Genomic DNA, 13,271 nt, shown 5'->3' on the forward strand with positions numbered 1-13,271 from the left:
ACGCTGCGACAAAGCAAGTTTATGGTTGTGTGGCAGATTTTCATCCGACACATCCAGGTTTCCTCACGATGTTTGCCATTACCACCGAATACGAGAGATTACAAACACATGATGTAGCCATACCAAGATTTAAACAAGCGAAAAAGACATTTGATGCGCTTAAGCCAACCAGACATCATTTATTTTTTATTTTATATTATTCCTTAGCTTGATTAAAAATATTTCTTTAAATTCGGTTCAATATTTGGTTGTGAAAGCAAAAAAGACGGACAGAATGACTTTCGCATTTATAATAGTAGTACAAATTTAACTCAGGCCAAGTTAACTTGCATCGTATCACTTCTCCGTTCACTCTGATCTTAGAACGCAATTTTCTATTGAAACCTTATCAAGATCGATCTGGCTAAAGTACTTTATTAAATGTTAACATTCGAGTTGTTGCTAGATTGTGATATCTGAGAATAATGCTCACATAAATAAGAACACACAGCATGTAGGTATCAATTAAATAAATAAAATTATTACTTTACAGCTTACGTGGTGGAAATTTTTGAGCAAACCTATCTGGACAGATACCACCCATTCACCATATATTCTACCACCAAGCAGCAATACTTAGTATTGTTGTGTTCCGGTTTGGAAGGAGAAAGAGCCAATGTAAATACACGCAAAAGGGATATAACATCTTAGTTCCCAAGGTTGGTGGGGTACTGGTGATGTAAGGAATGGTTAAAATTGCTTACGGCGCCAGTTACCACTGCCCATAGACAGTAATAAAAAAAAGCTCCTATAGTAAACCTTGTCATCCCTAAATTAAACATAAATATAAATTACCAATAGATTACACAAATAATATACCAAAGACAAAGATAAGGTTATATTTATCTAGCCAGATCATCGCAGGGCATAGACCTCGGTCGTGATTTAGTACTCACGATTATTTGAGATTCACATCCTATGCGATGCTATTTACTAATAATGTCGCGTGACCTACTACCTACACTAACCGTTTGCAATAGATGACTTATTTAACAATATAAAATCTATTCAGAAAATGGACACATTGTTTCGTAAATTATTTAATTCCATTAAGACCTTCATTAACATGAAAATTTAGATCATGGTGATTAAGTAGACTAGCACTTTCACATTGCGATGAGGCGACAGAGCTCCTAAAGAGTTCAAAAAAAGGAGCATATATCTGAACTTTTTCGGAACTCTGTCGCACTACAGCCATGTTTGCTAGCGAAGAACCAATGTATACCATTGGCAATTTATTTGTTTCGGATTGCTACGGTGAAATCGTTAATAGGAAAACCGTGACTGCTGGCCTGTAAGCTACTCACTAAACCAAAATTATCAGCCCTTAATACTAATGTGCTACCAAGCATGCTACCTAAGTTGTCCCTTACGCTTGACTTACTTAATCCTCAGACCGGAACAAAACAACATAATATATTCCTCATTGTCGCTTGGCGGTAGAATGACTGTATGCTTGGTGAAGGTTACCATTAATAGTAATTTAACGTTGACACGTCGTGATTTACACTATTAGAACAGAATGGGCCATATGATGGTAAGTGGTCACCACTGCACCGTCATAAAAACATATTCCTTACATCGTCAATGCGCCACCAACCTAGATTCTAAGAATTCTTAGAACTAAGACGTTATCCCTTGTGCCTGTTGTTACACTGGCTCACTCACCCTTAGAACCGGAATACAACAATACTAAGTATTGCTGCTTGGCGGTAAAAGAGTGTGGTACCTACTCAATAAGCCTGCACAAACTCCTATCACCAGATATATTCTCAAGTAAAATCTGTATTTATATTATAAAGCGGAAGTTCGTGTGATTGAATGCGTTAACATCAGGGTATATTTATATCGAGCCCGAGAATTTGAACTGGCGATGTTTTCCTCCTATCCAAAAAAAGTTACCGTGGTCATTCTCAGCCACAAGCCAACTGCACAGGATATTACACACAGGACCGGAACACAAGTGTGTGCATGAACACAAGTACAGATATAACGTAAACGTAAACTTGCGTGTATAGGGCGGCGGCCGTATTATATACAGCCGGAATATTTATGGTTGAACGCCTCAATAAACGTTAGCGTTAGATAGCCGTTTATTGAAGAACAGACTATACAACTTCAGAATTCAAAGTAGCTGAGCAATAACGATTAACGTCAAGCAATCTGGAAAGTTGTACGAAACTAATTGTAACGTGTACAGATTGTTATAATTTAAAATTTTTGGATCAAATTTGAACGAAATAAATCATCAAGTATCGATTGTGCTATTAAGTATGAAGTAATGTAAGTGAAGTGTGAAGTATGAATAATGATGAGTTAAAATTTCTGTTATCATTTGTTGCAGATTTTATTTTATAAGCACCAAGCGATTTTTGAAGAAAATCGTGGATATTTTTTATAATTAGAAATGATATGATTCCGACTTCCGAAATATCTATATATAAACTTAATAAAAAATACATACTATATCATTTAAAAAAAAAACAACTGATCGTTTAATAGTAAATGCATTAATATATAAATTTATCCCAACTTTATTTCTGCTTATAGAATCATCTTCAATCTCAGGATGAATTTAGTGAATATACATTTTCATAGTAGAAAAGCTTTATATTAAAGAATATGATATTTGTCGAACACAAATCGCTCAGATGTGATATCTGGAGTCAAGCTAGTGGACGAAGCAACCTTGACAAAGATAGCTACATCCTGTGACGCGTCGGAAGTGGCGGACATCGTTTCAGTGTCATTTGCTACTGGGACAATTCACTGTCACTATTTTGTTCTGATTCCACTAACACGACGATAAAAAAAACATTTGTTTTACATTTACATGACCATCAATAACATGTTCATATAATTTTAAATAAACGTACATAAGGCATGATATTTTATAATCAACTGATTGTCGCATGTGGTATCGCTCGCGTTTAAGGGATTGGTAATGTCTGTCATGTCCTTCCATGGAGTTCAAACTTCCTTCATATTAAATTTTATCAAACTCGGTTCAGTGATTTTCCGTAAGAGACCAACAGACAGACCCTCATTTATATTTGTTTAGATGAACGATTATATGTTCATGTAATTTGAATTATGTATTCACAAAACATAATATTTTATAATATTAATGGAACTATTAATATTAAGCTACTATATTCGATAAAAGATTCTTTTTGTTTACGATGACAGAATTATCTATACGAGGCCTAATTCAAAGGCGTTCTTATAAAACGAAGACACATTTATGTGTATCGCAAATATACAGAAACGACTTTATTCGTTACACGTTCCTAGTTGGGTATCGACGAATTATATTATTGATGTACAATAAAGAGTCGTTAAATACATATGTATATTATCGGTCGGTATCGGTAAAATTGTTTACTGACATTATACTTTAATTGGTAAATATTAATAGTATTCCTTATTCGTTTCCATAGTAACTAACGTATACACAAAAAAAAATTAAAAACAAAATATCTATACCAATATTATAGAGATTTAAAATTTGTTTGTTTGTATGTAGGGCTTAGTCTCCGGAACTAATGATCCAATTCTAAAAACGGTTCACTGATAGAAGGCTCCATGATTCCTGAATGCTATAAGGATATATAAGGGCTAGTGCAAGCCCTTATATATCCGATCATCGATTACGCTGATGTGTGTTATGTCGATCTCAATGAATTTTTTTTTAAACAAACTCGATCGCCTCATAAATAATTCCCTGCGTTTCATCTTCTGCCTTCGAAAATTCGACCACATTTCCCACTGTCGAGCCGAACTCAAATGGCTCCCTATCCGCCAACGCAGAGATTTACGGCTACTGTGTTCTCTTTTTTCTATTCTTTTTGACCCGCTTTCCCCTGATTACTTAAAGGATAAATTCAAATTTCTTTCTGACAATCACGATCGACAGCTACGCTCTATTGATTCTCTCCTTCTCTCTTTTCCCAGTCACTTCTCTGGTTTCCTAACTAACGCTTTCTCCGTCCAAGCTGTCAGATTATGGAATAAACTTCCGGTAGAAATTAGAAAGGCTTCTACTAAGGCATTGTTCAAGCGTCGTTTACAGGATCATCTTATTAAAAACCTCTCTTAAGTTTCTCCTTCTTTCTCTCACTACGCTGTGTTTTTAAAATTTCTATTATGTCTCTGTTAATTATAAATGTGTATTCTCATGCATATATATAATATTTTATCTATGTTTCTGTTTCATTATTATTATTATAGTATTTATTGTAAAATTTATTGTTACCGCCTTCATGACTTTCTGTTTGGCCTAAAGGTTGACTGGTAGAGAATGCCTTCAGGCATTAAGTCCGCCTTTTGTTCCAACTTTTGTTGTTGGTCAATAAAGTTTTTAAATAAATAAAATAAATAAGGTAAAAATATTATTTATATTATATTATTTTCTTTATTAATGAATGGCACCCGTGCAAAACCCGTGCGGATCGTTATTTATAAATAAAATAATAATAATTGGGTATTCATTTAATTTAGAGATATATAAATATACGCTATAAGCGGTATATGCCTCGTTAGAAGTTACTCGATTTATTCGGCGAATGTGGACCGATTTTAACGATTCATTGAAGAGATTACAGGGCAAGGCTGATCCCATATAAATTAAGAGGTAAGCATCTATCTAAAAGGATGGAATAGGGGAAGAAAATGAGAATCTTCGTCGTTAATAAACTGAATTTAATAATCTGTTTCACATAAATAGCTGATACTTCCCCTAAACGGAGGCGGCATTAACGCAACACTGGGACATATACAGGCACATACTACTTTTTTTCTTTAGACTACAACGGTATATACCATAACAATGGTCGTTCCAAAATTAATTATCAGAAATTAATCCACTTGCGAAGCGTGGTTTTTTTTTCGAAACAAACCAGGCAAGTGCTCAACTTTGACGTTTAATTAGGCCTTCGTAAGCGATCTGCAATTACGATTACAATAATAAAAAAATATCGTAACCCGTTCTTGACATTGGCAATATCGTACCGCATTGTGAGAGAGTGCAGTTACCATAACTATTGTTTTTAACTAGATTACTTCACATAATTGTAGTGAACTTGTGTCTGATGGAATACAATAATAAAAAAAGATTTATTGTGTAGTGATGAAATAATTCCGCGCACGACTCACTACTATAATTGGGTATAGATTATTAATAGTCTATTGCAATATTTATCAAATTAAATAATATAAGTTACACATCCGAGTATTACCCAGTGGTTTGTTCACGTGTATTTTAACTGGACGATACGATTTCAAACCCAGGTACCACTGAATTATTATGAACTTAATTTGTATTTACGCAGTGGATGTAATTATGCAAATTAGAATCAACCGCAAACTTAACTTTTGAGAATAAGTTAAATAAATATATCAAATTTATTTGAAAATATATCACTTAGCTGCTTAGATAATAATCATTACAGGCTAAAATTGATCCATAAACCTAACGACAATAGCTTAAAAAACGAAAACTGGTTCCCTTTTGGATAACCTCGCCCAAATCATCTTGTGCGAGGCAGTGAAAATAAACATTGTAAATAAATCTGCATATATTGGATGAAATTATATCACATGGAACCAAACCGCAGTGGAGATTGTAACGGGTTCGCAAACTTCCTCCAGGGAAGGGAAGTTTTTAGCTGTGCAGTAAGATAATGGCAAATGCCATTAGGAAGTGACCACCAGAGCTCATAGACGTCGACAAACTTTAATTTTTCTATACATCATCAACATGATACTAATATGTTAAATATCTTGTATCTGGATTACACTGTGTTACTCATCCTTAAAACCGAAACCTAGCAATCAAATGATTCTTGAGTAGCGGTAGAAAAATTAATTAACCTCTACGAATCATCAATATTCTCATTTAATCTGCTATCTCATATAACCTATATTACAAAAAGAGAGACAAAGGATGGGCACCTAAAAATAAACGTCACTTCGACACATATGTTTAAAATGTGTATTCGAATGTGATCAGTCAATAATCAATACGTTAAACAATTATTTATTGGCAATGTAAATAACTAGAGTATTAAGTCTCAACGCATTACTCATATCACAACAGCGCTCTGTTGCTTGACAGTAACTTCACATCAATAGTCATTTAAATTCAGTCCTAGATTCCCATTTATCAATATTACTCTTAACAAACACAAACCCTCTTAACAAACTCTTGACAAATGTTGGCGCCATTGTTTACCAAACTGTTAACACGACCTTGAATTTATAAAGTATCCGTCATAACTTTGCCGTTTAAACATCTATTAGAGTGGAACGGTTATATTAAAGGCCGACGTGGACAGCATTCAGCCGTGTCCAGAAACGTTATGTAATTGCTACATTATCTACTAAGATTAGTTGGACATAGTGTTGTTCATACTACGTTATTTTTATATCTTAACGTATGGTGAACATTTATTCAATTCAATATAAATATATGAAGTTCGTGTAATCCTTTTCAGTGTTATTAAAGTTCTCTATTCAATTACAAATTATTATCAATTATCTCCAGGTGTTATTTTTACATGATCGTTTGTATTAAAAATATGATTGATATTTATATATTTCTATTAGTATTTGTTCTTGTTCGAAATACCGAAACCTTCTTCAATTTCTTTTTTATTAAACGTACCAAATCATTTCAAGTTCTGTAAAATTAAATGTTGTAGGTTTGTAGGTATTATCTACATAGACTAGAATAAGATTCTCAGATACATAATTTGCATATACATGTATATAGGGCTGTATTTACAGTCCTCACTAGTTGTGTATATGAATACAGTTATTATGATCACATGAAAACAAATAATATCATCAAAGGCGGTAAGTAAAGATCCTACCTCGTCTGCCGGTTTGGTGGGTGTGATGGCTACAGTTTCGTTGAAACAGAGACAGGCGCAGTAGTGCCTGTTCGCATCCACGTCCGTCAGCACCGACACGTAGAAGCGGGGCTCTGAACGCTCTGTGGAGAGCGCCCATCCTTGCGGCTGGCAGAACTGTACAGAAATAACGACAAGTAATATTTAGGATATCTTCCGTCTACCAAGGCAACAGCTCTGATTTCATTTCATTCCATATTACAGAAAATTGAAATGAATTGGAATGAAAAATAATTCGAGAGAATAATGATCTGTACCCATTCTATGCCGTCGTGGAAGGGTGTGTCCTCCCAGTTAATCTCAGGAAATCGCTGAAGGATGATGCCGTTACTGAGGCCGCCTCCTGTAACAATAAAAATTAGATACATATATTAAATAAAGATTGCCAGAGGTCATCTGTTACCCAGATGAAGAAGAATTTCGATTCGATCGAAAAACCCCCTCATTTTAGACTGAATAAGTCTACGGTTAAATACTTTTTATTTTTAATTATCAAACAAAGTAATTTATCATCATTATAATTTTGTTTTGTAATTTATTCACGAAATATCGAACGAAATGGAAAAGATCTTGACTAAATCTAAATTACGTTTAAAGAAATTTGTATTGAGTTTGCGCGAAAATTATTTTTTAAACATTATCTTAACCTAATGTCATAATTAAAACTGAAAAGTACTATAACAAAGAAAAAAAAGAAACCTGTTAAGAAGTATATTTGTGTCCAAGTTTCCCCTTTTATTATGCAGATATCATTCGTCAGTCGGCATTTGCTCGTGACAAAGTTAACGACCTAACGGCCTAGCATAGCCTCGGTCGACCTTGACCCAGAGTACAAAACAGTCTGTTAACACGTTAAAACCAACGACACAACAACACGCAAACTAACACAACAAATAATTGCAGCCTTAAACATTTAAAATGACAAAAGATGGAAATTGAGCCTTTAATTAATTAGACGGAAAGCATAATAAATACTATAGAATAACATATATTATCGGAACTTATGGCCGCTTATCACTGATCAGTGACGTCCAATACTTTGAACTAGAATATACTGATGTCAGACCCCAAAACAAATAATATATCATTAGAGTTTAAATCTAACAGGTGCTTCTTATTAAGCACGCAGTGTTTATGTTGTAAACTCGTCACAAAATTACCATGCGTCTAGTTAATGAAGTAGAACCCTTCAGTTTTAATATTAGAATTAATTACTTTTTAATTTACATTTACTTTTTGATGATATAAAGTATTTTCAGACCAATAAATCGCTTGTTTCGATACCTACTGATTGTAATATATTTATAGTGCCTTTTTAAAGAAAATCATGGGTTAGTTTGCTATTTTTTATCTGTTGCTAAGTCGCGTAAGTCACTTTCTGGCATAGTTTAAAGGTAAACTCTATCGATTTTTACATCTTCATCTGAATGATTTGTGAATTTAAACCAGCTTGACAACAACTGGCTCCCTTCGAGGTAGCTGATCACTGATGACCCATTGGTTAGAACGCGTGCAACTTAATCGATGATTGCGGGCTCAAATCCTGCCAGTGGTGCTTACCACTGAAATTTTCATGTGCTTAATTTGTGTTTATAATTCTTCTCATACTCGGCGGTGAAGGAACACATCGTGAGGAAACCTGCATGTGTCTAATTTCAACCACATGTGTATCAACTAACCAGCATTGGAGCAGCGTGATGGAATATGCTCCAAACCTCCTCAAAGGGAGAGGAGGCCTTTTTTTTTTTTTTTCTCGCTGGAAAAACGCTTTACGCGCTTCCCCCACGTGATGGTAAGTGGGGGGGTGTGTGGGACTCCCCGGAGCCCTGGACGCGGAGTGCGCCCAGGTACGCCGGGTTTACCCACTAAAAAACCAGCGGTACCCTCTCCGCCTTTCGGCGAGCGCCACGGGATCGCTTACGCATGCTACCGTGACGCCCTGACGGTCGGCCTCCAACACCTAGAAGGGGTTCTCAGGGTACTGAGACCCTCCTAGTCCCTGCGACGCCTATTGAGGCGGGGGGAGAAGGTGCGCGTAGCGCTTCTTCCTCCTCCCTGGTCGTCTTCGGCGGAGCGGGTCTGCAGCGGCATCCTCTTCCCGCTCCCGCTCTGCGGCTTCCTTCTGTGACATCACGTTTTCGCAGAAGGACCGCATCGCCGACCAGCACGTCTCGCTACTGAGCATTTCGTTGACGATGCTCGGCAGCGAGAGGTCTCCGCCCATAGTCGCCGCCAGGGTGTGCCTCTGGGGCCCCCACGCAGCACACTCACTCAGGGTGTGGTGCGACGTGTCGACTGGCGCACCACACTCGTGGCAGGAGGGTGACACCGCCCGCCGCGCTATTCCGTGCAGGTACTTACCAAAGCACCCGTGCCCGGTAAGTACCTGTGTCATCCTGAAGGTGAGTGTGCCCTTCTTTCTCTCGACCCAGCGACTCAAGTGGGGACGGATCGCCTCCACTGTCGCCAGGCCCGCCGTGGGTGACCCCAGATCCTCCTGCCATCGGACGATCAGGGCTTTCTGGGCTAGAGCCCTGATCCGCCCGACCTCCGCCGACCCTGGACAGTCGCCGCGGTTCCTCGATTCGACCCGGAACCGGTACACCTCCGCGAGCACCTCCGCCTGGAGCTCCCAGGGAGGATCGCCCGCGAGAAGTGTCGCCGCAGTCCATGACACCGTACGGTACCCTTTGATGCCTCTCACCGCTATGACCCTCTGCGGCTTCCGCAGCAGGGCCCGATTGTGAGCGGTGAGGGCGTCAACCCAGATCGGAGCACCGTACAGCGCCATCGACCTTACTACGCCGGAATAAAGACGCCGGCATAGCGATCCCGGTCCTCCCACATTCGGAAGGAGGCGGCCGAGAGCGGCGGCGGCGTTGATGAGCCTCGGGCCGAGATGGACAAAATGCTGCCCGAAGCTCCATCGACCGTCCAGGATGAGGCCCAGATACTTCATCTGGGCCTGCACCTTGATCACCGTCCCCCGGACGGTGATACTCGCCCCTCGTGGGGGTCCTTTCCGTGGACCGTGGAATAGAAGGGCCTCCGTTTTATTTATGGAGACCCTCAAGCCCAGCATTCCCATACGGTTCACGGTGAGAGCCGTTCCGACCTCGGCGAGGCGAGCTGCCTCCCGAAAGTCCCGCCCAGTCGCCGTGACGAGGGTGTCATCAGCGTAACACAACACCCCCATCCCGGGAAGGACGGGAGCTCGCAGGAGCCAGTCGAAACCGACATTCCACAAAATTGGGCCGAGAACCGACCCCTGTGGAACGCCGCAACCTACCCGACGCCGGACCAACCGCCCATTGACCCCCGCCCAGAGGACCTCCCTGTCCTGGAGGTACGCCTCCAGTAGCCTCCTGAGATAGGTCGGCACCCCATGGTATCGGAGTGCCTCCCGTATCGTCTCGAAAGGGAGACTGTTGAAGGCGTTCGCCACGTCGAGTGACACCGCCAGGATGACTTGCCCCCGGGCTACCGCTTCTGTCGTCCGAGTCTTCAGGGCGTTCAGAGCGTCGACCGTCGACCGGCCCGCCCTGAACCCGTACTGAGCCTCTGAGAGACCCGGACCGACCTCCTCGAGGTGCTGAACGAGACGGGCTGCGAGGATCTTCTCGAAAAGTTTTCCCGTCTCGTTCAGCAACACAATTGGCCTGTACGCCGAAGGCGAATCCATCGGCCGACCTTCCTTCGGCAACAGGACCAATTTCCCTTCTTTCCAAGGCTTCGGAAACTGCCCGCTGCACAGGCACTCGTCGAACAGCTCCCGAAGCCTTGCACCCAGGAATTCCAGGGCGTCGCACAGAACACGCCCTGGAACCCCGTCCGGACCCGGCGCCGTGTTCCTGGCCCTCAAGCGGCCGAGGGCCATCTCCATCTCCCGCTCCGTGGTCAGTGGTGGAGCCACTGCGTCTTCGATCACGGAGCGGGCCATCTGTGGAGGGACATGCTCGCCTGGATGGGGGAAGAGTTCCCCGACCAGGCGTAGGAGGAGTTCCGGCGGCATCGTCTCAGTGACGGGGGCGGTTGGTTGGCTTGGTTGCGGAACTTCCCGCGCACACCGCGATACGGGCGCCCCCACGGGTCTCGATTGAGACCCGCCAGAAGCTCCTCCCTGGCCTTCTCCTTGGCCTTGCTTATCGCCAGCTGCAGATCTTTTTTCAGCTGGCGATAAGCATCCAGCATCTGTCTCTCCAGATCCGTGTCGACGTAGGCCCTCCGCGCCCGGCAGCAAGTCGCCCGAAGGTCGGCGATTTCGGGTGACCACCAATAGACGTGCCGACGCGTAACCCTGCGCCGGGTCCGAGGCATGGCCGCATCGCAGACTTCCTTGAGCGAACTGCGCATGCGGCCCGCCAGCTCCTCTGCGTTAGCGCCCTCCGTCCTCCCTGCGGAACCCCACCGCTGCACGATCGCGGCCTCCTTGACCAGTTCTCGATCGACCTGGCCGAGAGACCACCTCGGCAGCTTGGTCGGCACCCTCTGGGGTTCCGCCGGCCTGCGAGAGGTGGAGATCTCAAATCGGATGTAGCGGTGATCCGATAGAGTCTCCACCTCCTCCTCCACTCTCCAATCGACCACTCTGCGTGCTACGACAGGGGTGGCGAACGAAACGTCCACCACGGAACCCCCCTGTTGGCGCACGCAGGTGTGAACCTGCCCCTTGTTGAGAAGGGACAGGTCGGAGAGCAGTGCCCACACCTGGACGGCCCTTCCTCGCGGATTTGTGGCAGGGTTGCCCCAGGCACGCGACTTTGCGTTTAGGTCACCAAGAACCACTGTCGGTTTAGGCAGCAGATCTGACGAAGCCGAGATAGATCTCGAACTCAGCCAGGCTGCGGTTCGGGGAGAAGTACGTTCCAACGACCACGTACTCAAAGGGAGAGGAGGCCTTAGCCCAGTGGGAAATTTACAGACTGTTAATGTTTGTAAGCTACTTTAAGTCAGAAAATAGCATAAGTATGTTAAATTTGTAGAAATGTACTATATTATATTATTATTATTAAATTTATGTATATTCTTTAAAAAAAAAACCTTCAAATATATAATATGCAGATTTTCATCCAATCCTAAAACAACCTTAAGCCGCATACATATAAAAGCAACGTTCACATCATTTAAATATTAAAACCGCCACTATGATATATAAAAAACAAAAACGTGACCTTACGTTCCTTGTATTGCAATTCATAAAACTAAATAAATACATTACCAACAACAAATAAATTAATTAATCGAAAACATCAACAATTCAATATTAAGGCAAGAGGCCATGACACAAGGCATTCTGCATTATGTTTAGGCGAATAATTAAATTTCTCTACTTTTTCGACCCGAGATGGAACACGCAACATATGAAACACGTGGGTTGAAACCAAATATCACGGTTCAAATCCATGTGAGAACCATGATATTTCATATACTTAATTGGACCGTGTTATGCAAAAACCCACGAAAGCACTAATAAAAGTATGATTTAAAAGAGAAAACTATTTTTATAGACAGTAACCCTGTTAAATTAAATATGTAGGTAAATTTAATATATAACTATAATTTTATGGGTATCTTAGTCAATTCTAACATTATTGTTTTTACATAAAATTGTTTTCTTTGCACAACATGGTTTAATTTATGTTTGTAATTAATTTCGAGCTTGGCAAAGAGTCCAAACCGCAGTACAGTGGCGACGTAAAATAAGCCGCAAACCTTTTCCTTAAGAGAAGCTTTGGCACGTGCATTGGGCACTTACTGGCTGTGACTGTACTATATCTGGCATAGTTTTTGATCTACTATACGTCGTGATTTGATAATTAACAATTTTTCTTCAGTGTCTAATTTGCAATCATTTAATGCATACATTAAAATTTACTAACGTTTTCAATTTATGTTTTCTGTTTTCAAAAAAGCTTTGACTCAATACATGATCTATCATGAGGTCGAAATAAAAAATTAAGTTAACATTCAACGACGTCTTTACCAAGTTTCTTAACGAATATCAAATATTCAGATCAGGCAAAGAATTCGTTGAAACCATTTTATAGCTGCTAGTCACGTAGATTGATAAAAAATCATCCGACTTAGCCAAAAAAAAATGTTACTAAGAAATGTTACGTTTTCGCCCTTCGGAGTGATTTAATAATCCCATCGTAAACACAAATACGATATCTTACGTCTTCAACGAACTTCAACCCAGAATAAAATAGGCTTTGACACGCAGTAGAACTTGAAAACAGAAAAGTATCTATTTTGCATCAATTGTTTTACAATTGATGCAAATTTGTGAAATGGGGAACACGGTGAATAAGTACCAAGGAC

At 40.8% G+C, this 13,271-nt stretch overlaps 1 protein-coding gene across 1 annotated transcript in view; it reads right to left on the bottom strand.

Annotated features, from left to right (window-relative positions):
• Positions 1-13,271, bottom strand: part of LOC125072303 (myotubularin-related protein 13) — a 61,079-nt gene that overhangs the window by 41,332 nt on the left and 6,476 nt on the right. Inside the window, exons 2-3 of the mRNA XM_047682878.1 lie at positions 7,208-7,293; positions 6,912-7,067 (exon numbers count right to left, since the gene is read on the bottom strand). Of these exons, the coding sequence (XP_047538834.1) occupies positions 6,912-7,067; positions 7,208-7,293 (242 nt within the window). The remainder of the gene's footprint in view (positions 1-6,911; positions 7,068-7,207; positions 7,294-13,271) is intronic.

Source organism: Vanessa atalanta, chromosome 21 (assembly GCF_905147765.1).
Source record: "Vanessa atalanta chromosome 21, ilVanAtal1.2, whole genome shotgun sequence".
NCBI classification, from domain to species: domain Eukaryota; kingdom Metazoa; phylum Arthropoda; class Insecta; order Lepidoptera; family Nymphalidae; genus Vanessa; species Vanessa atalanta.